This window comes from Aspergillus mulundensis, assembly GCF_003369625.1.
Source record: "Aspergillus mulundensis strain DSM 5745 chromosome Unknown scaffold_1, whole genome shotgun sequence".
Lineage (NCBI taxonomy): Eukaryota > Fungi > Ascomycota > Eurotiomycetes > Eurotiales > Aspergillaceae > Aspergillus > Aspergillus mulundensis.
Genome location: NW_020797889.1, coordinates 844,412 through 870,779, shown reverse-complemented (window position 1 = coordinate 870,779; position 26,368 = coordinate 844,412). Strand labels below are relative to the sequence as shown.

The 26,368-nt window shown below is 39.7% G+C and overlaps 4 protein-coding genes across 4 annotated transcripts; 3 read left to right on the top strand and 1 right to left on the bottom strand.

Annotated features, from left to right (window-relative positions):
- Positions 1-247: 247 nt before the first annotated feature.
- Positions 248-1,855, top strand: DSM5745_01788 (clathrin-mediated endocytosis regulator UBX3; the record flags this gene model as incomplete). The annotated part of the gene is made up of 2 exons (XM_026743804.1): positions 248-385; positions 443-1,855. The coding sequence occupies 2 exons, from the start codon at positions 248-250 to the stop codon at positions 1,853-1,855; spliced, it is 1,551 nt and encodes a 516-aa protein (XP_026606967.1).
- A 2,639-nt stretch (positions 1,856-4,494) lies between these two features.
- Positions 4,495-9,434, top strand: DSM5745_01787 (pleiotropic drug resistance family ABC transporter; the record flags this gene model as incomplete). Its single annotated transcript, XM_026743803.1, has 9 exons — positions 4,495-5,141; positions 5,197-5,641; positions 5,691-5,780; positions 5,832-6,175; positions 6,229-6,472; positions 6,521-7,447; positions 7,501-7,813; positions 7,862-9,008; positions 9,065-9,434. The coding sequence occupies 9 exons, from the start codon at positions 4,495-4,497 to the stop codon at positions 9,432-9,434; spliced, it is 4,527 nt and encodes a 1,508-aa protein (XP_026606966.1).
- A 1,701-nt stretch (positions 9,435-11,135) lies between these two features.
- DSM5745_01786 (uncharacterized protein) lies at positions 11,136-11,570 on the top strand (the record flags this gene model as incomplete). The annotated part of the gene is made up of 1 exon (XM_026743802.1): positions 11,136-11,570. One exon carries the CDS (start codon positions 11,136-11,138, stop codon positions 11,568-11,570), a length of 435 nt encoding a protein of 144 aa, XP_026606965.1.
- A 1,452-nt stretch (positions 11,571-13,022) lies between these two features.
- On the bottom strand, positions 13,023-13,825 carry DSM5745_01785 (uncharacterized protein; the record flags this gene model as incomplete). Its single annotated transcript, XM_026743801.1, has 2 exons — positions 13,023-13,520; positions 13,577-13,825. 2 exons carry the CDS (start codon positions 13,823-13,825, stop codon positions 13,023-13,025), a joined length of 747 nt encoding a protein of 248 aa, XP_026606964.1.
- Between the last annotated feature and the right edge of the window lie 12,543 nt (positions 13,826-26,368).

The window sequence follows — 26,368 nt, the reverse complement described above, 5'->3', positions numbered from 1 at the left end:
CCTCAACCGGCGATGACGGAGCTCTGAACTGGACAGCTCGCCGGAGCTACTTTCCAACTCACAGCGCAGACGCGACAGACTAACGGAGGAGAAGCCCGATCAGATACATATCGGTTATCGATTTGCTGAAATCTCACTTGCCTCTGTTTCTGCGTCTATCCACCACAATTCATCCTTACCGACAAACCGACTACCTTTTTGAATGAACGCCCAGTGGCTTGTTTATGGATGAAACGTTGAATTGACAATGTCCTCTTCATCGGGGCCAGACATTTCCGAGCTCTCGGATAGCCAGAGATCGGCTCTGGAGACGTATACCACAGTGACCGGCCAAGAACCGGTGGAAGCCATCGCATTGTTGAGCCGATCGCAATGGAATGTCCAGGTAGGATGTCCCCGAGAGAGTATTTGCATGACTGGCTGCTAAATCCATCGCAACAAGATTGCTATCGCGAAGTTCTTCGATGGTGAAGGACCTGATCCTGTTGAAGAAGCCCGCGCATCTCTCGAGAGTGCCAGCCCTGCCCGCTCAACCCGACAAACGCAGAACCTCCTGCATGAGGATCTGACTGCGCGGATCTCTCCAGCTGCCGTTGCCGCCGACCCAGCTCCCCGAATCGTGACCCAGCCTGGAGACCAACCCGTCTATCGTCCTCCGTTCCTACTAGCTCTCCTTTTCACGCCGTTCAATTTTCTGTACAGACTACTCTTCGGCTCCTTCCGTCTTTTCGGCTCCCTATTTCCCTTTCTCCCACGATTGCTCAATACAACAGCGAGCCCTGCTCTACATGGAACCCGACGGAACACCAATGGGCGCCGACCGCTTGCACCGAAAGATACAGCCGCGAGGTTCATTCGCGAGTTTGAGGAGGAATATGGAACCCACTCGCTCACATTTCTGGAGAACGGATATAACATGGCATTGGAAAAAGCACACCGGGACTTGAAGTTCCTCCTAGTGGTTCTTTGCGCCCCTGAGCATGACCACACAGATGCTTGGATTCGAGAGACACTCCTCTCAAAAGAAGTCACCGATTTTGTCAACGACCCGGAAAACAACATCATTGTTTGGGGTGGCAACGTGCAAGACGCTGAGGCTTACCAAGTCGCAAACTCCCTCCGATGCACCAAATTTCCCTTCGCCGCTGCGATAGCTCACACGCCAGGTGTCTCCTCGACTGCAATGTCTGTCGTCGCCAGGATCTCTGGGGTTACCTCGCCCGCGGAGTTCGTAGAGAAGCTGCGCACAGCGATCGCACAAAATAAAGAGCCCCTCGAGCGAATTCGGTCAACGAGAGCAGAACAGCAGGCCTCTCGGAGCCTCCGAGAACAACAAGACTCAGCATATGAGCGCTCACTCGCCATTGACCGGGAACGAGCGCGACAGAGAAGGGAGGCCGAAGCAGCTAGACAGCGGGAAGAGCAACTAGCAGCGGAACGCCAAGCAACTGAAGAGAAGCGGGTACGCGATATGGAGCAGTGGAAGCGATGGCGCGCACAGACTATCCGCGACGAACCCCCAACGGACGTCAAAGACGCCGTCCGAATCAGCATCCGTCTCCTCTCGGGCGATCGAGCCATCCGCCGATTCGCCCCCGATGCCGACATGGAGGAACTATACGCGTTCGTTGAGTGCTACGACATCACAAAGGAAAGAGGAACATCAGAAGAGAAGATCGCAGCAGAGAAGCCAGAAGGGTACGACCATGTATACGGCTTCCGTCTTGTATCTCCCATGCCACGAACGGTTTACGAGGTTGGTGCGGGCTCCATTAAGGACAACGTCGGCCGCGGCGGAAGTCTCCTCGTGGAGCTCATTGATGACGAAAGTGATGAAGATGGGGAAGATAGCTAGTTACGTCCATACTCTATATAATGTTCAGTCTCATCAATGGCCCTTGCCCAATGGAGGTAGCTCTGTATCGCTTCGACGACATTCATATTCCGCCGGAGATATATATTGTGACCACGCTTGGCATTCGGAGACATCTCACTAGACCCCGGCCGGGATAGATGTTTGACCAAATAGGTATCCGCTTATTACGGGACAGACAAGAGGGACTAGGATTCTACGGTGTAAATGCTGCCGAGCTCGTCGTCCTAAGAGCACAGCGATAGTTGTCATTATTATTACGAGTGCCCAGACTTCATTTCATAAGTAGGCTCTACATCTCAGTGCTCGCAAGCAACGCGGGCGATTTAGTCGACCCGGCCAATCAAGCCACGATGCAGAAAAACATCAGGCAGCGCTTTTGCGGCGTCGAAGTTCGAACTAGCGTTCCGGTTTAGTTCTAGACTCCGATACCAGGGTGATGGATGAGGCATTATTGAAGTAAATCCTCGCGGGACCCTGGTGCTCAGGGATTCCGTGAGACTTTCGTGACTCGTGAATCCTGCTCAAGGAGCCAACTGGATCCTGATGCCGGGATTTGCAAATGCAGCCTATGGATGAGTTGTTCGACTCGCGTGGATGGTCAGCTCGGCTGGGCTAGATAGGTTGCAACTTGCATCTTATTGCGCAACCTTTGTGCAGTCTTGGCTTTGCAGGGCTGATCACGGGCACTCAATCTCAATCTATCCGGGCCAGGGTCCAGTTCCAGCCAACGTTGGAGATCCGAGAACAATCTTGGGAGTCGAGACTCGAGACTCGAGATGAAACGTAGTTACGGAGTGCTTCTCACGTCAATGGCGCTCCGGTCTGAGTCGCAGCACTGCTGTCTACGTAGGAGGCTTCGGTCTTGAAGTTGCAACTTGCAAAGAAGGCTCGTGCACTGCGGTGCATCTCCATGGATTCAGTGGCTTTGGGGAAAGTCTCCGGGGGCAATTTATCCGCAGATTAGCCAGACGGCGACGCCACGAGTGACGAGTGATAGCAGCAGGGATTCTGGTAAGGGAGCCTAAAGGCTAAAACATGGCAGCCCGGTAATTGAACGAAGCTAGCAGCCTGGCCCTCGCTTAACGGTTAACCCTTGCTTGGGCTCAACACGTCCAAACTGGAAATCAACTTCGACGCCCATGCAACTGCAGTAAGCGTTCTGGTTATGCAAGCTTAAGCATGACTTTCTGACCCGTGCCATGTGCCCGTGCATGAATCAGTTCGGGAAGAGTCGCTGAGCGAGGTCGACAAACGATGTACGTCGGTACGATAAACGGAGCTCGTGACCGGAACGGGGAAAAGGTCGGGGTCCCATCTTGGCGCTTACGCCAGCTTTGGTTCTGACTTAGGACTGGGTTCCCTGGCCCAGGCTGAACCCGGCCGATTATGCCAAGATCAGCAGCCTGTCACGATGATGACAATGGCTGATGCCGGCAGCCAGCAGGGCTAATATATAAATAAAAACTCTAAAACGAACGTTTCTGTCTAAAGACCGGATCGAGAACATCGGACCGTTGACGGTTGGATCAAGCGTTGATCTGGAATTTTCCAAAGGCCAAGCTACCCGTATCCGGAAGAGGCTGCGTCCGTGCCGAGAGATCGGTGGCTCAGCGACCGGGCAGATAAGATCTGGATAGCTGAGTCACCAGCATAAAGGCGCATAACCCTTGTCGGGATGGGAAGAGGCCAGCCCGAAATGATAGGGGATGATTCACAATGAGTGGCTTTCGGGACCGGGAAGGCTTCTTGCCGCCCCACCGCCACCCCTGACCAGTGTTTGCCATTTGGCTGCAACCAGCAAATAATCCATGTCAGCTGAATAACCGACATGCGGGGATAACAGTGACCAGGGTCAGTATCCGGGCTATTAGGTATACAAAGTGTAGTAGAATGTGTGGCATATCCTGATCATAATCTACAATCGTATTGTGAGTTGGGAATGGATACGCGTTACGGGTCCCTGAAGCATGGAGCCCCATCTATTAGAATTGACTATGGAGACATGGGGCAGACCGACAGGGGCATCGCGAAGAGGCTGACGGCAGCACAGCATCCCAGTATAGTGAGTCAACTGTCAACGGCAATAACAACCACATTAGCTAATTGTGCACTCAGCATACCATTAGTATCGTCGACACTGACAGGGCAATGACTCGGGATGAATTCATCAAGATGAGTCTTACATCGGTCCTTCATCATCTCTAGATCGCTTAAGTCCGTTTCCTCGGGATTCATCTCAGCTGGACCCGTTCGCTGTGCTCGGAAGCCAGCTGCAGCCGCACCCGTTTGGCCAGATCCGCAGGTCATGACTCCGAGGCCCAGACTTTGGCCCGCCACTAAATTTCTGTTTTTCTTATTATACTCGGGGTAAACCCGTGGCAGATAGTTCTCACTTTCTTCTTCTTAAGCTACGGGGTCCGTCGATCAGGTTGCACAAGGGTTGATCTTCTTCGCAGCTCCCTCCTTTCCTCCTTTCTCCCTTCACTGTGACATTCCTTTACTTCCACCACAACCCTAATAACACCTTGCATCTGTTTGCTTATCTCCCCCCCACCAGCCTTCGGGCGTCCTTTCGCTCTTAATATTCTCGAGACTGGTTGTCTCAACTAACAGCAACCATGTCGTCTTTCCTCGGAACTGGAACCTTCACTCCGGGCGGTGTTAGTCCGTCTCACGCGGTGGAATCAAGAGGAACTGAGAACCACGGCAATGCGACCACAGAAATCGACGAGTCCGTGCACCAAGAGCCTCACCAACATTCCACAGGCGAGAAATTGGCCGCCAGCTCAGCCAGCGCACTGAGCTCGACTGAAACAGCCCTGGAGAAGGATGAGCGCGACTACGAGTTGGAGGCCGAAGAGGAGGTCACCCGTCTGGCTCAGCAGCTGACGCACCAGTCGACCAAGTACTCTACCCACAACATCGAGAACCCGTTTATCGACGTCAATGAGGATTCTTCGCTCAACCCCGCCAACCCCAACTTCAAGGCGAAGAACTGGATGAAGAACCTGCTGGCGCTCTCTTCCCGCGACCCGGAGAGATACCCTGCGCGCCAGGCTGGTGTCTCGTTCTCCAACCTCAGCGTCCACGGCTACGGCAGTCCGACGGATTACCAGAAGGATGTTTTCAACTCGGTATTGCAAATCGGAGGTCTTGTCCGCTCTCTCATGGGGGCTGGCGGACAGCAAAAGATCGAGATTCTCCGCAACTTCGACGGTCTGGTCAAGGCCGGAGAGATGCTCGTCGTTCTCGGTCGTCCTGGCAGGTAGGATTGGACCCTGGCCGTTATGGAAGTTCCACATGAAGCTAATTTGCCACAGTGGTTGCTCCACTTTCCTCAAGACGATCGCTGGTGAAATGAACGGTATTCACATGGACGAACAGTCCCAGCTCAACTACCAAGGTATCCCGGCCAAGCAGATGCGCAAGCAGTTCCGAGGTGAAGCCATTTACACCGCGGAGACCGATGTTCATTTCCCTCAGCTATCTGTCGGTGACACCTTGAAATTCGCTGCGCTGGCCCGTTGCCCCCGAAACCGCCTCCCTGGTGTCTCTAGGGAACAGTATGCCACTCACATGCGTGACGTCGTCATGGCCATGTTGGGTCTGTCGCACACGATCAACACACGTGTCGGAAACGATTTCGTCCGTGGTGTCAGTGGTGGTGAGCGCAAGCGTGTCAGTATCGCAGAGGCCACTCTGAGCGCCAGTCCCTTGCAATGCTGGGATAACAGTACTCGTGGTTTGGATAGTGCCAACGCTTTGGTAAGTCGGACCATGGTCGGATTGGCGTTTGGTACTAATTGATCGATAGGAATTCTGCAAAACCCTGAACTTGATGGCCAAGTACTCTGGTGCCACCATGGCTGTCGCTATCTACCAAGCCTCCCAGAGTGCTTACGATGTACGCTGTCTTAATCAATCTCACGTGATCCCTGCTAATCTAGCCCTTTAGGTCTTCGACAAGGTCACTGTCTTGTACGAGGGAAGACAAATCTACTTTGGCCGCACGGATGAGGCCAAGCAGTTCTTCGTCGATATGGGTTTCGAATGTCCTGAGCGCCAGACGACCGCTGATTTCCTCACGTCTCTTACCAGCCCTGCCGAGCGAATCGTCCGAAAGGGCTTCGAGGGCCGTGTCCCACAGACCCCCGATCAGTTTGCGGCCGCTTGGAAGAACAGCGACGCCCACGCGCGGTTGATGCGTGAGATTGAGGAGTACAACCAGGAATTCCCTCTTGGAGGCGAATCGGTCAACAAGTTCATCGAATCTCGCAAGGCCATGCAGTCAAAGAACCAGTGAGTACAACAAATATACCGCTTTGGGTAATACCCAAACTGACACTTCACAGGCGCGTCAAGTCTCCGTACACCATGTCCGTTATGGAGCAGGTCAACCTTTGTATGGTTCGTGGCTTTCAGCGTCTCAAGGGCGATGCCAGTTTGACGCTGAGTCAGTTGATTGGAAACTTCATTATGGCATTGGTTATTGGCAGTGTGTTCTATGACCTTAACAACGACACCAGTAGCTTCTATTCTCGTGGAGCTCTGCTGTTCTTTGCTGTTCTGATGAACGCCTTTGGTAGTGCGCTCGAGGTATGTTTTGATCACTGACTTCCTTGGTGCCTGACTGACAGCCTATAGATTTTGACTCTCTACGCACAACGGTCCATTGTCGAAAAACAAGCACGTTACGCCATGTATCATCCGTTCGCCGAAGCCATTGCTTCCATGCTGTGTGATATGCCATACAAAATCGTCAATACGTTCACCTTCAACCTCCCGCTCTATTTTATGACGCATCTCCGTCGCGAGCCCGGCGCGTTCTTCATTTTCCTGCTCTTCTCCTTCATCACGACCTTGACCATGTCCATGCTGTTCCGTACAATGGCCTCCTCATCTCGTACTCTCTCCCAAGCGCTTGTTCCAGCTGCTATCCTTATTCTTGGACTTGTGATCTACACTGGATTCACAATCCCTACTCGGAACATGCTGGGTTGGTCTCGCTGGATGAACTATATCGATCCCATCGCCTATGGATTCGAAAGTCTGATGGTGAATGAATTCCACGGCCGCTCTTTCCCCTGCGCCGCATCTGGACTGGTCCCAGACTACGCTTCCAGTGATATTGTCAACCAGGTCTGCGCTGTTGTGGGCGCAACCCCCGGTCAGAGCGAGGTTGACGGTACTACCTATCTCCGCGAGAGTTACCAGTACACCAAGAGCCACGAGTGGCGCAATCTGGGTATCATGTTTGCTTTCATGGCCTTCTTCTGCTTCACACACCTGACTACTACTGAGTACATTTCCGAGGCCAAGTCCAAGGGTGAGGTTTTGCTCTTCCGCCGCGGTCAGACTCCTCCCGCCACCGACGATGTGGAGACCCACAGTCCCGTGACCGCGGGTGAGAAGGTCGACCAATCAAACCACGACACTGCCAACATCCAGAGACAGACAGCCATTTTCCACTGGCAGGACGTGTGCTACGATATCAAGATCAAGAATGAACCCAGGCGCATTCTAGACCACGTCGACGGTTGGGTCAAACCGGGAACTTGCACTGCTTTGATGGTAAGATTCGCATTCTTGTTTGCAGATGCAACTGTGCTAATTTGGGTGGGCAGGGTGTTTCGGGTGCTGGTAAAACTACGCTGCTTGATGTGCTTGCTACCCGTGTGACTATGGGTGTTGTCACTGGTGAGATGCTGGTAGACGGCCGTCCTCGCGACCAGTCTTTCCAGCGCAAAACAGGTTACGTGCAACAACAGGATCTTCATCTCCACACTACTACTGTTCGTGAGGCATTGCGCTTCAGTGCTCTGCTTCGTCAGCCGGCCAAGACCCCCCGCCAGGAGAAACTCGACTACGTTGAAGAGGTGATCAAGCTTCTTGGAATGGAGGCATACGCGGATGCTGTTGTCGGTGTTCCTGGTGAAGGTATTTTCTTGTGCTCATGAACCATGGACGTAATGCTAATCCTGATAGGTCTCAACGTTGAACAGAGAAAGCGTCTTACCATTGGTGTCGAACTCGCTGCCAAGCCCCAACTTCTTCTCTTCCTCGATGAACCCACCTCCGGTCTTGACAGTCAGACTTCCTGGTCTATCCTTGATCTTATCGACACTCTCACGCAGCACGGCCAGGCCATTCTCTGCACTATTCACCAACCTTCTGCCATGCTCTTCCAACGTTTCGATCGATTGCTATTCCTCGCCAGGGGTGGTAGGACAGTGTATTTCGGTGATATCGGTGAAAAATCGTCCACTCTGGCCAGCTACTTTGAAAGGAACGGTGCTCACAAGCTCCCCGTCGAGGCCAACCCTGCCGAATGGATGCTTGAGGTCATTGGTGCTGCGCCTGGATCTCACAGTGATATTGACTGGCCTGCTGTCTGGCGCGAGAGCCCTGAACGTCAAGCCGTGCACCAGCATCTGGCCGAACTGAAGCAGACCCTTCCCCAGAAGCATACCGAAACCGCTGAACCCGACCCATCTGAACTCAACGAATTTGCCGCTCCCTTCTCCGCTCAACTGTGGGAATGTCTCCTCCGTGTCTTCTCTCAGTACTGGCGCAGCCCTATCTACATCTACTCCAAGGCCGCACTGAGCATCTTGACTTCGCTTTACATCGGTTTCTCTTTCTTCAAGGCAGAAAACACCAGGCAGGGTCTTCAGAACCAGATGTTCAGTATCTTCATGTTGACCACTATCTTTGGTAACCTTGTCCAACAGATCATGCCAAACTTTGTCACACAGCGTGCCTTGTACGAGGTCCGCGAGCGTCCCTCCAAGGCTTACTCTTGGAAGGCCTTTATGACAGCCAACATTATTGTCGAGCTCCCGTGGAATGCTCTTATGGCTGTGATCATGTTTATTTGTTGGTACTACCCCGTCGGCCTCTACCGCAACGCCGAACCAACCGATGCCGTCAATGAACGCGGAGCCCTCATGTTCTTGCTCATCCTCACCTTCCTCCTGTTCACCTCTACCTTCGCGCACATGATTATTGCCGGTATTGAAACCGCCGAGACAGGCGGTAACATCGCCCAGCTTCTCTTCTCCCTCTGCCTCATTTTCTGCGGTGTCTTGGCGGGCCCCTCCGTCCTCCCGGGCTTCTGGATCTTCATGTACCGGTACGCACCACTCCTTTTATGCCCTCCTGAATGATTGAAACTAACAATTAAGCCAGAGTTTCTCCTTTTACCTACCTCATATCAGCAATGTTATCAACGGGAGTCTCTGGAACCGATGCGTACTGCGAGCAGGTCGAATTCGTGTCGCTCCAGCCACCCGCCAACTCGACGTGCTACGAATACATGGGTGAATACATAAGCCGCATGGGCGGGTACCTCCAAAACGACAACGCCACCTCCGACTGCCAGTTCTGCCAAATCTCCTCGACGGATACATTCTTGGCCTCCGTCTCCAGTAACTACGACGATGCCTGGCGCAACTTCGGTCTCATGTGGGTGTATATCGCCTTCAACATCGCGGCAGCCGTCTTCATCTACTGGCTTGCGCGCGTGCCTAAGGGGAACAAGAACAAGGGTTCCTCTTAGACTTCCTCTTCTCTTCTCCTTTGATTCCCCATTTTGATCTGTCTCAGATCCTTGGTTTTTACGTACGTATATACATACTTGCAAGGGTTGGCCGGTTTGCTCTTTTTTGCTGCGTTTTGGTCTGCATATTGTTCATACAATACAGCACATACATAATAGACTAGATCTCATCTTCACAATCACTGAAGACTATACACTGACCAGTTGGTTACCTACTTACTGCTCTCCGCCGCCCGCGCCTCGTTTCCTGTTACTTACACAACGCACTTACCGGCCTACTTATACAGGTGGCTGTCCGCTTTCCCTCTTCAGCTTTCTTCCTTTTCATTTCTGTGCGATTCGTCCATCCTTGCTTGCCCTCTTCTTTTTTCCTTTTTCTTCTTCCTGTCGAAATACATTCTCATTGGCCGCTAGAGTCAACCTAATTTTTTAGAAAACCGGTCGAGTTTAGAACTGGCCTGGATAGATAGATCGCAAATTAAAGTTCAATATGTCAAGTCAAGCTTTCTGGGTTTCCGGATCCGATTCCGTAGGGACTAGGTGAGACGTTATCATCCTGATCATTGGTCGGTTGAGTTGGACTTCGTACTTTGGCGTAGTGTCTATATTATCTATATCTAGGGGATGGGAAACGCTATCGTTCTCTTTCTGGATATCTCAAGTAGATACCTTATGGCGATGAGATGCTTGCGCTTAGGATCTCATATTGATTCTGGCACTGCGGACGTCGACACGCAGGCGCGACTTCTTTCTTGCTCTGCTCTCATCTACAGCCGGCACGGCACCACCCTGGACCTACGACCTATGAAACAAGGGGATGGTTCCCTAACTCGGCCGCGGAGATAAAGCGGGATATATTTCGCAGCTAGTTTCGTTTCGGCTGCGAAGCTCGGGAGCGGATTTAGTAGGTAAGTATTAGGTACGGTATTCCGGAGGAAGGTTCGCCTCGCTCGCCGAGACATCCCACCACCTCGCGGCGAGATCTTCCTAATGTCAACCATCCTTTTCTTTCATTCTGAATTACGATCTCGGAACACGTTCCTCGCGTTGGGGGTCGCTTAGCGTATTCGTTGAATAGTTTTACACTGCCTTTCCTTGAACTAGGCAAAGCAGCTCGAGCGCCGTGGCGGGCGGCCCTTACTTTTTCCTGCTTGCAGGATGCTTTCGACCATGGTCGACGGATTGGACAGTATGATACGTCGAGGCCAGGAAGCCTTGGAACAAGGTTGCAGCGGGTGGGCCAGACTCGTTGATTGCGCAGTATGGCTGCTCATCGAGAGGCGGGGGTGTTACGCGCAGTAAGCTCTATGAAGGCATGAAGTGCTTGCGTGGGGAGACACTGATACGTCTCAAGCCAGGGGGAACTTCGGTTCAGCACATAGAAGGCACCATACACCTAAACTTTACAAAGGGTAAGAAGCTGGTGCTGAACGATCCTGACTCCCACTTCTTCGAATCGTTGCCGGCCGAGTACGGCTTCTTGACCCGTTCAAGGTCATCTTGATCCTTGCTCTCCGATTCAGGGCTGTTCGCCAGTCCAACCTCAAGGGGCTTTTATCGGCCACCTCGAAGAACCGAGGGAGAAAGTTCGATTTCCTCCACAAAGAAAGACCGGTGTTTCCCCGATTCATCTCAAACACTCCCAACTACAGCATTGACTAGACCCGTGAGATAGATGCCTCGCAGCAATTCATCGTCAAAATGTCGAAGACTGCCGGCCTGACCGGCTACATCAGAACGCACAGCTTGCGTGCCTGGCCGCTCCGGGAGTTAGCGCACACCTTTATCGAGAATAAGGCTGGTGAGGTCTTCACTGCAATCGAGCTAGTCAAACACATTGCTCACCATAAAGATGTTAGGACTACAAAGAGATACATCGGAGAGCTTCAGATCGACTTCCTCACATCCCGGCTGGAGCAAGCCAAGGCCGCCAACGATCTATCGATGCCTTCGCTTATAGCGCCCTACAAACGACCAAGAATCACGTCGGCAGAGATTGATCTGGCGTTATCAGAAACATTCACCAACCCCGCTGGCGCAACCTCGAATGATCGCGCCGCTGTGGCAATCCAGGCGGTTTCCCGGGTGCTCGTTGAAAGCTACAGAGGGTGTATGAGGCGGCAAAGGTTACGATGATTATTAGGTCGCCTAACTTCTCAGGTTGCATGTCTTAGTGTCCCTGTTGTCTCGCAAGTCTCCGTTGTGGATTGGGACATGTCTGTAAAATCCGATCCTGTATCCTTTTTTCTGAGTATCCAACAACCAGTTGAGATAGAGGGTCGACGGTGCTAATCGACGGGCATTACTTGAAATTATCAGAATTCTCCAAACCGCAAGCGAAGCGATACGTAAAGTAGAGGACCTGAAAGAGGAGTGGTAGGTTCGGGAAAGGATTGCATAGGACTTCAGTAGAGAAATCCAGCTTTATGATCCTAGATGTGCCTGAGCCACGAGGGTCTTGGATGCCTGTGGGAGCTATGTAGGCATTTCGTTGCCCATGCCCATACCATGTCGCTTTTGCCTATTCATTAGGAATGAGAAAAAAAAAGAAACGGCTCCATCCGCGGATCGAACGCGGGACCTCTCGCAGTTAAGCTTTAGGGTTTAGCCCTAAGCGAGAATCATACCACTAGACCAACGGAGCTAGTTATTGATTTAGCTGAATTTACTCTAACTTATATAACTAAAATACGTTTACCCCACAAGATGTGCTCATGATCTCTCGCAATCTTCCACTTTTTTTCGGCTAACGAATGTAATGACATATGAAAAGAGCTATTAGCCCTGTGTTATATCGAATGAGGCCACGGACTATGTATATGTATTCTTAAAAAAGCACCTGTTACTGCTCGATCATCAACGCTGGGTGCATACAGACCGGCCCGTCTTCCAAGGTTTATTGCTTAACATGCCAGCTAGTACGGAGTATCTATCGTTTGGTTGGGTTTAGAAGCGGACTGATAATCGCATACCTAGGTAGCTGGGAAGCCCTTGCTTATACAATGGAGTTAAATAGGCCATGTCCGTATCGTAGTTGCCAGATGCAGGTTCTAGGTAGGTTGGGGCGTAGGGCAATCTGCGGTATTGGTGCGGGTGGATGAGGCTTGGACTGAGGATGCCTTCCCCAACAGATCAAGTCCATGGTTGGAATATTCCTACTATACTTGACACATGATATATACCTAGGCTGGGTGAGTACGATGGGACATGCAGGGGCTGAAGAATGCGTTTTGATCTAGACGGTACGGGGCTTGGATGCGACTGTTGGGATTGGGATGGCGGACGCAGAGTCCTGACCATGGCCCACCATTGTGCTTCCTGCTTCCTGCTTTCGTAGGCGTATGCGCTTATCGTTATAGAAGGTACGATGATGTACAGGGAAGGTTCAGGTGAGGGTTCTCCCTCTATTCGCTATTGCGACACCATCAAGATCAACCTCGAAACCGCCCTTCTACACCCCAGAATAAAAACGAATAATAGATAGAGTCGAAGCATGACGCAATCAAATAAGTTAGGTATCTCGGTGTATCAACTACATATATACAGTAAAAGAACCAAACAGCTTGCCTTCCCAACACCCGTTCCCACCTACACCCCATAAATATAATAATTCGCCGCATACTCAACCGTAAAGCTGCTCTCCATGCCCTCGCACGTCTCAGGCGGCGACCCCCCCGCCGTATCAACCCGATACACACTAGAATATTTCCCTATGGTCCCATTCGTCCGCGAAAGATAAAGCCACGCGACGGCAGCCTCATCGTCGCTCCCGCGCACCGCCGAGCTCGGCGCCGCAAGGTCCGCCTCTTTCTTGACCTTTGCGATCCCCAGCTGACGCGACGGCGTGGTGTCCAGGTTAAAGACTGGGACTTTGCCCTCGAAGAAGTGGTGGCCGATCAGGTTGAAGTTTGAGGGCGGGAGCGGGTCGTATTCGTTGCTTGGGAGGGTGAGCTTGTAGGCTAGGGCGGGGAGGAGCTCGATTGCGGCGGGCAGGGCTGCGGCGAGGCAAGTTGCGTTGTAGAGGCGGGCGACGGCGCCGGCGGCGACGGGGGTTGAGGAGGAGGTTGAGGAGGTGCAGGTGTAGTTCTATTGGTTTGTTAGTGCAGGTTGGATACGAGGGGGCGTTTTTGGGGTCGGCTGACCTGGGTGCCGCGGCCCAGTGCGACGTAGAGGGGTTTTTGGCCTGTGGGGGCTGGGAGGCCCGAGGCGAAGGAGGGGAGGGTGATGGAGGAGGGGTCGCAGGTTAGGGCGTTGATGTCGCCGTGGATGGCCTGGCTCACGCGGCCGAGGAATTCGGACATGTCGTTGGAGAAGTTGTAGAGGTTTTTGAAGGCGGGGGCGGCGGTTGAGCTTGCTGCTAGGCAGCTGGCGATGAATAGAATTGAACGCATGCCGGATGCTGTTGGTTGTTGTATTGAATTGAGGGTGAATGGGGAAGGTCGTATTCCAATGTCCGAAGGTCAAGAAGAGTGGAGAGTGAATGAAGGAAAGTGATGACCACCAGGGTATCAGCCGACAAAAGAAAAGGAAAGCAACGGCAACAGCAACAGAGTCAGGGCTGAAGAAATGGAGATGGCTGCAGAAACCCCAGCGCAGGAGGCTGGCGGTTATATACCCAGAAAGGTAGTGATGGCCTCCTGCACGCGGCGGGTGCGACCATGCAGACCAAACCGACCAGGATCTCTACCCGAGACCCCAAGTGTGGGATCTATAAACAGCGGCGAGTGAGCAGCCGGGTGAAAGCGCCCGTGAGGGAAAAGCTCAGCGCAGCTCTGCCATTGGCCCCTCCATGCGCTGACAAGCAAACGTCGGCCTGGCCTAACGGTCCTAAATCGGGGAGCAACAGGGGGCTGGGCCGGCGCATCGAGATTTGAATGTTCAGGCCGTTCTGAGCGGTGATTGGACTCGCGTATAGTAGTCTGCAGCTGAAGAAGACGCCCATTCGCAGAAATTCCCCCGCGATCTAATAATATCCCCGTGGGCGCTTAGAGATCGCCCTAAGGGACTTGGCTGCCGATTGGAGATGGGCGCTCCGAGCGACTGCTCCAAACAAGCTTAAGACGCGGCTTGCCTCCAATTATTGTCTGCTATTTTGGTTGGTTGAATAGCTTGACGCACTCCGGCGCTTTTCTGACCGCGGGACTTTCCGATTGAACTCGGGAGGGGCATAGTCTCTCTGCCCAATCATCCCATTTGATGACCATGGCGGCATAACCTAAGCGCCGTGCAATATCGAGCTGCTTGATTCGCATGGGCCCTGTTTCATGGTTGTCGACCGGCGGCACAACGACAGGTGGTGAGAGCATCAGTTTCCCGCGTGCAACCCTATCATGCAGGTACTGATTCGAACAGTGTAACCCTCCATGAAGACTCGCAGCCCCTTGGACCGTGTCCGGAAGGTCATGCGAAGCTTATGTCGTAGCAGTCTGGGGTGTACTCCGCATATATCAGCGGTGGTTGGTGCGCTTCCGTCAGGTCCAACCGCCGGGAAGTGTGTTCCTTATTATCTCGTACCGCTCTGACACCAAAGTGTTGCACTGCGGTTTGGAGCTCGGTCCATATCTCGTCGTTGCGACTCGCGGTTGGTATGGGGTATATTGCCGTGGAGAGCTCTCTGCAGACCAGGCCAGTGTTCCATGGATGAACCGGCAGTCTGTAGGGAGTGATAAGAAAGGGAGGGACCTTGGGGCACCGTGACACCATCATTTTCCGAGAAACGTCTATTGTTTGATCTGGGGTCTGGGGAATGTGCCGCAGGACTCGTGCATGCCTGTCGTCCGCGTGCGGGCCTACCGAGGTCTCGATAACACTTGGTCTCGTCTAGGATGCGTCCCATGTGCGAGCACGGGTGCTGGACTGCTGGGTATGACAGCGAGGCGGCCTTGTGGCATCACATGGCATTGAAGGGCGGTCCATCGCTGTACCTCGAGAATCGATGCGTCATAGTGTTCGAGGAAATGACCGCTGATTGTGCGGCCAGACGGTCGTAACGGGAAGCAGTGTCCAAAGCCGGAGCAACTTCCTCGCTCGTCACTCAGGATCTAACCATCTGGGGTTGAAGCAGTTGCATCATTGTTTCAGGCATGGATATGGCTTCGGAGGCGACCTGGCTTCCTGCGCAGCTTCTGTTGTGTTGGGGTCTGTAGATAACCCGGCGCCGCAGTTAGCGACCTCTAAGCTGGCGATTAAGCAGTTGTCTTCGATTAAGCTGTTGTCGGACGATAATGCAGTTTTTTGGGTGTGAAAGATCAAAGGATTGTAGTATTCAGCGATGACTTGAGGTTCGCGATTGCCCACATTGTGGTAGAAGAGTTGGTGGATGCGAGGTCCGTACAACGGCTGCGGCCTGCGATAGGCATATACATATGGTTATTGCTACCACGCTGCTGGTTGAGGCACAGGCGGGAAAAGAACAACTAGTAGAGCCAATTATTATTAGTATATCGCAAGGCCATTTCTGCTAGAAGTTGTCCCAGAAAAATAGTGAGTATGTGAGCAGAAAAAAAAAGAAACGGCCCGATCCGCGGATCGAACGCGGGACCTCTCGCAATCTAAGCTTTAGGGTTGAGCCCTAAGCGAGAATCATACCACTAGACCAACCGGGCGATTGTTGAAAAAAGTGAATAAATATGCGTACATCACAGGAAATAAGCTGCTTTGATGTCAAAAGTCCGCAGCGGCGTGACAATAGAGAGTGTTTGCCACGGGAGCGCTCGGCGAAATCCATTAAATTTATAGTGCTGGTAGTTTTAAATTAGGTAATATTATATAACCCCAACGCGGCGCGCTAAGTACACTAAATTATTAAATTAAGTATAATATTTATAATACTATATAATTTTATATAAAAATATAAATATTATATATAATATATTAATTAATAATATTAATACCCCCCCTAATATCCCTGGTTACTAAAAATAAATAATATAATATTATTTATAAGCACCTTAATAATATATTTTAAAAAAAATTAATTAATTAATATTATTAATTATATTTACCGCGGCCCTAAGCTTTACTAGCCCTTTAAATTTAATTTTAATTAAATACCGCGAGAGCGCTAGTTATTTTACTTTTAATAAAAAAAAAGTACTTTTTTTTATATAAAAATTTCCTGCTAATTAAAAGTAGCTTTAATACCTAAAAAATTTATTAAATTATACCTTTTCTTTATTTTAAAAAAATTAAATATTAATATTGTTATCACTATTATGGTGTTGCAACTGCGCAGTATTATAATAACGCAATCCGGCGGCCTAAGGCCACCAGGCGGAGGAACTTTGGTACTAAACTAGCTATATACAAGGCAGCGGCTAGTTATATAATATATAAAATACTAAGTTTAACTTTAAACTTTAACTTAAAAAAATTAGTAATTAGTTTTTACTATAAATATATAACGCCTTTTTTATTATAATAATTTATATTTTTTTAAGCTTACCGTAGTATATAAACATAACTTATAATTTTAATTATTTTTTTTTTTAAAAAAAACCTATTTTATATAATAATTAAGTAATAAACTTAATTTTAGGGGCTAGTAAATAATACTTTAAAAAAGTAATTATAAACCCTAACTTAATAACTAACTAATATACTTAAAAAAAAATTTATAAACTTTTAACTAAAAAATCCCAAGGGCACCTTTATTATTAAATTTTAAATTATATAAAAAATATTAAAATATAAAAGGCCTGCCCAGGGGCAAGAAAATAAAAATAATAAAAAAATTATTAAAAAATTATAGGTAATACTAAAAGTAATTTTAGCAAGAAAAAAAAAATTATAAAAATAAAAATACCATAAAAAAAAAGAAAAAAAATATTAATAAATTTATGCCTAAATTAAAAAGGCATGCTAATAAATTATAAGGGCTAAAGCTAATTAGTAAATATATAATATATTTATTTAATTTATTAAGTAACTAATAGTCCCGCGCTAAATAAACTTTAATAATCTTATAATTTTAAAAAAAACTATTAAAGGGGTTATAATAATAATAATATAACTTAAAAAAAACTTTTTAAAAAAATTACTATTTATAAAACTATACTAGATAAATAATATTAAAAAATTTAATAATTAAAAGTTAAATATAAAAATATACTTTAAAACCTTTTTAACTTACTACCTAAATAATAGCTATAAAATATTTTAATTTATTAAATTTTTAGCAAAGGACCGCAGGCGGGAATAATTTAATATTTATAAAATAAAAATTATATTTACTTAAAAAGAATTTTTTAACACGCTAGTTAAAATAATTAATAATAAGATAGTGCTAATTAATAACTTATTAATTAAGTAAAATAACGCAAAGCAGTAACCATGGTAAATTATTAGGTAATTTATATAATTACTAAATTAAATTAAAAAATACCTACCTTATAAGTATAAAAATAATTAGCGTTAAGAATACCTATACTAAAAAATCCTAAAAAATATATAAAAAAAGTTTTTTATTTATAAACACTAAGAGCTAAAATACTATAATAATTATATATTATACTTAATAAGTGTTAAGAATAACATGCCCAAGTAAAAAAAAATAATTATAAAAAAAAAAAAAGTTTCTTAACTAAACTTATATAAAACTATTAATAACTAAAGTTAGGGCACTTTTTATTACTAAAAAAAGTATAAAAGTAAATATTAATATAAAATAACTTAATAATTTAAATAATTCCTTATTTATAAAAAAGCTATACCTAGGTAAATACCTAAATTATAATTATACTAAATATTTTAAGTAATATTACTAGTTACCAGGCAAAGGTTAAAAAAAAAAGTATTTTTATAATAATAACCCCTAAGTAAATTTAATAATATAAAAAATATAAAACCCTAAAGCTATACGCGGTGCAAGCTTTAAAAATTTATATAAAATAAAAAAATATACTATAAGCCTGGGTAATTTAGGTAAAAATAAAAAAAAAAAAAAATAATAATATATAAAAATTTTTATTAACTTTAAAGTAAAAGTAAATTTTATAAACCAGCGCTGGGTAAAGTCCTACTTAATATAAAATAAAAAATTAGCCTATAAAATACGCATAGTTAATAGCCATATAATAATATTTTATAAAAAATATATACTTATAGTTTATGCTAGAGATTCTGCGTGTAATATATAGTATTATTAGTAAAACTTTAAAGTTATTAATATTAATAATTATAATATAATTTTAGGATTTTTATGGCTGCTAGCCGCGATGCCTATTTTAAATTAGTAAATTAGTAATTAAATATATAGTTAAAAAGTAAAGTATAATTTAAAATATTTATAATATATAATAATAATATAAAAATACACCGCAAAGATTATTATAAAAGTTAAAATACTTTTAGTATAAATTTTTAAGTAAGAAAACCATGTTATAATATACTTTAATAAAATAAAAGTTAAAAAAATCCTGCTACCTAAATAATATTGCAAATATATAAATATATTTTTTAAAGTAAAAGTAAATATTTTTATATTTTATTAATTTTATAATTATATAATTAAGCTATAACCCGGTGCTAAGCCTTTAAGTAAGTATATTTACTTATTATTTTTAAAAAAGCTTAAGGTTCTACGCGAATATATTAAAAAAGTATTTAAAAAAGCTAAATATATTTATTAAAAAGCCCTGCGGGAGCTCTAGTGCTATTTATACTAAAAAAAAATAATAGCCTATATTTTTATATAAACTATTAAGGCCTAAATATTATTATAATTAAAAATATATACCCACTATTACTACTTAATATAACCCTTAATTATTTAAAAATAGGAAAAATTTTTATATAGCTAGATTTATAAAACACGTACCATAAACTCTAAATTCACAAGGGAAATAAGTAAAAAATAATATTTAAAATATAATTTAGGCTTTATAAATACTAAGTTATACTATTTAAACTAGTAAATACACTAGTAATATTTTAATTTTATATAAATCACGCCCTAGCTAGGCTAATTAACATAATTTATATTATTTATTTAAATAATATTATTATTTTTTTAGAAAACAAGAAAAAATATAAATAATATATATAAATAATCCTTAAGAAACTACGTGATTTTAAGCTATATATAAAAGTTAGTAAATACTTATTTTATATTAAGAAAATTAACTTCTTAGGCTTTATCGTGACCACTAATAAAATTAAAATAAAATTAAAAAAAGTTTAAATTATTATAAAGTGGCTAATGCCAAAAAATATAAAAAAAGTAGTATTTTTTTTAGAATTTTATAGCTTTTATTAAAAATTTATTAAAAATTATAGCTAAGTTATAGTAATACTATTTAACCTTATAAAACTTAACATGGTTATAAAATACCTATTAAAAAAAAGGTTTTAAAAGTATTTAATATATTATGCCTTAAATTTATAAAATAGCTATTACTATAATACTTTAACCTAAAATTACGTATATAATTATAAACTAACACCTTAGGGTATACTATTACTAAAGTATTATTTTAACTAGTAAAAAATATATAATAACATTTAATTACCTTTTAATCCTATAAATTAAAAAACGCGGAAACTTAGTATAAAACCTATAACTTTAAAATACTTATAATTATAAAATACTTTTAAATTTAAAAATACTACCTTAAGGGTAGCAAATTTCCTATTAAGGTGCTTATAAATTATAATAATTTATAATAATTTATAATAATTAAAAACTTAATATAAAAACAAGCGCAATAAACTAAAAAACTTATAATTTTTAACTTTATTATTAAATACTACCCAGGGGTAAAAAACCCGGTAAATACTTTAAATAAAAAAGTAAACTATATTTTTAAAAAAAGGGAGAAAAAAGCCGCAGGCAGGATAATTTTTTATAAATTATAAAAGTAACTAAATAATTAATTATTATTATACCCGGAGTTTAAATCATAACTTAATATATAAATTATTATAGTAAATAAAAACCTACATGTAAATAAATTATAATTAAGTATTATAAAACTACTTTAAGTAGCCTAAGAATATAATAAAAAGTCCTAAAAAATAAAAAATAACCTTGTAAATTTAAACTATAAAAAAAACCTTAAGTATTAAAAAGTAATAAATAATAGCTTGCTATACTTTAAAAACCAAGTTTATATATTAAAGTTAATAGCACTTTATAAAAAAATTATAAAGGTAAATTATAATAAGCCCCAAGGTAGGCATTAAGGTATTAATATAATTATTATAAATATTTTTTAAAAATACTATTAACTAGATATAACCAAGTATATTAAAAAGCATATTAAAAAGTATAATAGTTACTAATAAATCGCGGTTTATAGGCATAAATTATATAAATTATTAAAATTACTAAGCCCACCAAGGGCACCTGTAAAATAAATTAATATAAACTTTATTACTAGTTTACCACCTGCAAAGTATAATAAGCGTGTATATAATATTATTTTAGTAGTAATTAAAATATATACTAAATTTATATAATATATTTTATGCTTAAAAAATATTAACGTAAAATAACTTGTAAATACCCTTATAAATAATATTTTTTATTTTATTAATATACTAAAAATATAATTAGCAACTATAAAAATTTTTTTATTAATATATTTTAGGCTATACTAAGCCACTACCTAGGCGTAAAATAAAAACTATTTATTATATATTACCCGTAAATAAATAGCTAAACTAAAAGGTAAAACCAAGTTTTTAAATATTACCTTCACGTTTATATTAACTAGTATTAAAATAATTAGCCATGGTGGATTAAAATAATATAATTTATAAATAATAATATATATAAGTAATTTATAGGTTGCACACCTACTAAAGCCCTTATAAATTTAAAAATAACTATATATATTAATATTAAAAGGCCTAACTAGGTATTAAAAATTAAACTTTAAAAAGTTATAAAGTTTAAGAAAATCCGCGCGAATTTAAAAAAGTAACTATAAAAGTTAAAAAAAGCCATAGTAATTTAATATAATAAAAAGCGTAAAAAAATAAGCTTTAAAATTAATAACTATGTTATACTTTACATAAAAAATATTAAGTTAGCAAGACTAAATTATAAATTAAGTAAGATATTTATTAGCCTATTTTTAATAATTATAAAATAGGGAAAATAGTTTTATAAGCTATTACTCCCACTAAATATATAATAACTATATAATATTTTTTATATTATACTTTTAAAACCTTACTATAATAACCTATTTTAAGCGCTAAATATTAGCCCTATACTAGTAAATAGTAAAAAAAAATACTTTATTAAAAAAATTCTTAATATTTATAAATTTAAGGGTAAAGTATAATACCTTATAAAATAGCAGGAATAAAATAATATAAAAAATAATATATAAAAATTAAAGGCTTATATAACTAAAACTACAATACTTAAAAATTTTAAAAAAACTTATAAAAATAAGTTGCGTAAAGCAAAAAAACACTAAATATAAATATTTATATTTATAATTTACGTGTACTTATAAAAAAAAAAAATATATTATTTTTATTAATTAACAGCGCCCGCAGGGCCTTTTAATAAAAAAAAAAATAAAAAATATAAAATAAAATAAAAAAATAATAAAAAAACTTAAATAAGTGGCTAAGCCACGCGGCGCGTAGTACCTAATATATATAAAATAAAAACTAAGCCCACAAGGGTGCTAATACTAACACCTAATATAAAAATAACCTTAATAAAAATCCTTAAAAATACCAAGGCGCAGTAAACCCCGCACTAAAAGTAATAAAAGTTTATAAAAAAATTAGTAATATAATATAGTATAAACTAAAATATATAAATATATACTTAGTGGTTAAAGCCGCACCTGTATAAAAAAAAACCATAACTACTAAAGTAGTACTAAATAAAGATTTAAAAACCAGGAAAAAAATTATTATAATAAATTAATAAACTAAAATATAATAATATTATAAAAAGGGGACTAACTTATATAATAAATTATTATTTTTATTAAAAGGGGCACTAACCTATAAAGTAAAATTAAATATAAATATAATAATATTTACAGGGTTAATTACCTGCATATTACTAGCCGCGGTAGTCTACTTAATAACTACTTTAAATACTTAATAAACTACCCTTAAAGCAGCAAGGTTTTTACAAGCTTGTAAATTATTAGCTTTTATATATATAATATTAATAATATTAAAAATATTTTATAGCTAGTTACCTACTAGGGCAATGTTAATAGCCACATATTTTAAAAGCATTTTTTTTATATTATAATAAAACTAGCACTTTTTACCCCCCAAGTAATTATATATAAGGGCTTTTATTATAATATTAATAATAAATATATTTTTATTATAGCGCCCCATAATAATAACACATATAATATATTATAAAATATAAAAATTAAGTAATAAAGCTATAAAGCCCGGGGGCAGCAGGGGAAAAATATTAATAAAAGCCTTATTAATAGGGGCAGCAAGAATAATAATAAAAATAGTAATAATAATAGTAGTAGCAGGGGCCTGTAAGTGTTAAAATTAAGTAATTTTAATAACTAGTATATTAATAATTATTAATATATAAATAAAGGGCAGGGAAATATAATCCTATATACTAAAAGTAAAATAAAAAATAAAGGCTAAAACCAAGGCTTAACTACTATAATAAAAAAATATAAAATAAAACACTATAATAAGATAAATAACCACTAATAATAACATTTAAAATATAATATAAAACTATATTAAATATTAAAATAAAAAAAATATAAAGCAAAGGGCAAGCATGGGAAACCTTAAAAAAAAAATAAGGTTAAAAACACGCGGTATAATAAAAGCCATAATAAAGGTAAATTATATTTAATTTAACTGCTAAAAATAGTTCTAAAAATATAAAAATAATAAAAGCTAAATATAAAAAGCTTATTAGCTAAGTTAAAAAAGCAAGTGCGCAGCAGGACATAAAAAAAAAATAAATAAAAAATTAATATAGTAACATGTTAATAGCTAAAATAAAATAATTATATATTATAAATAGTTACTAAAGGCATTAAAAAAAGTGTAAAAATAAAAAAATTTAGTTATTTAAAGCTTAAAGCTTTATTATAAAAACTAAGCGCGGAATAAAATAAAATATATAGGCCTAATAATATTAATATAAAATTAATACTACTAAAATAAATAATATAATACTTAAAAAGTATAAAAAAGGGTAAATATAAGGTATTCTAACCCTAAAAATATAATTAAATAATTAAAAAGTAATAAAAATATAATAAAAAGGTGTATACTTATAGTAGGCATCTTTAATTAAGTTATAAAAAAAACTTAAAAAAAAAAAAAAAAAAGAAAGATCGCGAAGGTGCTTTAGTATTAAAATTAAAATATTATACCTAGTTACCGCAGGCAGTAATATTATATTTAAATTTAAAAGTAAAATAAGGTAATTAAATTAATTTTTTATACCTAACTTTAAATATAAATTACACGCGAATTATAATACTTTATAAACCTAAAAATAACTTATTTTATAGCACTTAATAAAATTTATAATTTAAACTATATTTTATAAAGTATAAATATAAATTTATAAATCGCGAGGGCGTAATTACTTAAAAAAAAAAGTATTATTATTATTATTATAATATTATAACTATATAATATTATAATAATATAATCCAGTAGCCTAAGGCTGCCAGGCAAAGAAACTTTAGCGCTAAACTAGCTATATATAAGGCAGCAGCTAGTTATATAATATATAAAATACTAAGTTTAACTTTAAACTCTAACTTAAAAAAATTAGCAATTAGTTCCTACTATAAATACACGACACCTTTCCTATTACAGTAATTCACGTTCTCCTAAGCTCACCGCAGTATACAAACGCGACTCACAAATATTAAAACGCGCTGGATTTTAAGCTTGCCTTTTACTTAGTATTAACATGCCTTTTCTTTTCCTATAAAATAAAAACCTTAAAAAGTTTCTTTAAAAAAAGTAAAGGCTAGCTATTATATATTTATATTAATACTTTTTTTTATATTACTAAGCGCTTTAAAAGTACACTTTATTAGTATTATTTATTAACCTATATAAGAGCTTATAAGCTAGCTGTTTTATATAATAAAGTTACTTATATTTAGGGGTTTATAAATAGTACATTTTAGCCTATATATAGGCTAACTAATAATTAATAGTTTTTTTATTTTAAATATAAAAAGCTTTATAAAATAAAGTATTAAGGCCTTATTATACCTAATAGCTTAATTTTTTTATTTTAGGGCCTGTATAAAGGCAAGATTAATAATACTAGTATATAATATTAAAATAATATTAAATAGTGCCTAAGGTAGTTAAATAAAGGCCAGGAACCTTTATATTTATATAAAAATAGCACTTATAAAAGTAAATATAATATTATTATTTTATATAACTAGGTTAAAAGCAAGATTCTTCCAGAGCAAGCTATATTTAATATATATTTATTAATATTATATATATTAGTAAAGCAGGCTTTTAGTTTAATTTTAAAAAATTAAAAATTTATTATATTTAAGCTATACCAGCGCGTTAAATTAATTTTAGTTATAATTAAATATAAAATAGCTATTTTTTTAATAAATATAATAACATGCCTTCGCGGAAACTAAATATTTTAATAATTTAATATTTAATTAATAGTGGTGGAGTAATATTTAGGTAAAGTATTTATTTAAGTATTTTATAAAGCTTAATATCTAACCCTAAACCTTATATAACTTTTTTAATTAATAGTTTATATAATTTATTCTTACCTAAAGATTAACTAGATTTAGCTTTGTAAAGCTTAGTTAAAAACACCTAGGAACTAAGTAACTAAGAATATTTATAAAATTTATTTAAAAAGGGGTTATCCAGTGGTTAGATTATGTTTCCCGGGTAGTTTTTAAAAAAATAGTTAATAATTAATTAGGAGTTTTAAAACCCGCCTTTAAATAAGTAATATTAATTTAAGTAATAGTAGGAGATAACATAACTAAAGTTTATATAAAAGTTTAACTAGCTAAAGTTTATATAGCCTTAATTTAATGCTTTTTTTTTATAAATAGCTGCTTTCTTGCCTAATTTATTAATAAATTTTCCTAATATTAATATATAGCCTTATAATTAGCTGCCTGTAAAATAATACTTTATTTATTAAAATATTTTTTTTTTAATTTTATTAATATAAAGCGCGAAGGTTTATAAGGTATTTTTTATATACCTATTACTAGTATATTTTTTTCCTGTTACTTTAACACAAAGCTATTTAAAATATTTATTAACAAGCTAAAGTAATTACTTTTTTACTATTTCCTAGCTATAAGTATCCTTTTTACAGGCATGTTTAAAATTAACCATAACTTTATTTTAAAACTAGCGTGAGCTATTACTAGTTATATACTTTAAAATAAAGATATTATAACTTATAATAAGTTATAAATTATTATTAGTAAAGTTTTTTTTAGCTTGCTATTATAATTAAGGTAATTATAAAATAGCTTATAAAATAGCTTGTTGTCAGGGCTAATGTTTTTCTGTTTAATATTACCAAAGCTAATCCACTATTAATCTAGAATTAATACCTTAAATAACCTAAGCTTTAGCCTTAGGCTACTAAGGCTTAGCATACCTTATTATTATATTAGGCTATATAACTTAACTAAGTTATTAATATTTAAGGTCTTGGCTACTAGTTAAGCAAGGCTAGGGTAGGTTTTAAATATAGGTTAAAGTAAAAACCCGTGCGTAAAGTATTTAAACCTATATTTACTTTTTAATTAAAAATAGCTTAAGCATAGCTTAAAGGTTTATAAAAATAGCCTTAAGGCTAGCCTTCTTTTTAAATTTTTAAGTAATTTTTTTAATATTATTTAACGGGGTTTAAAATACTTTATTTTTATTAGTTAGATTTCTTTATTAATATTTTTATTATTAGTAAAAATTTTTAAAACTTATTA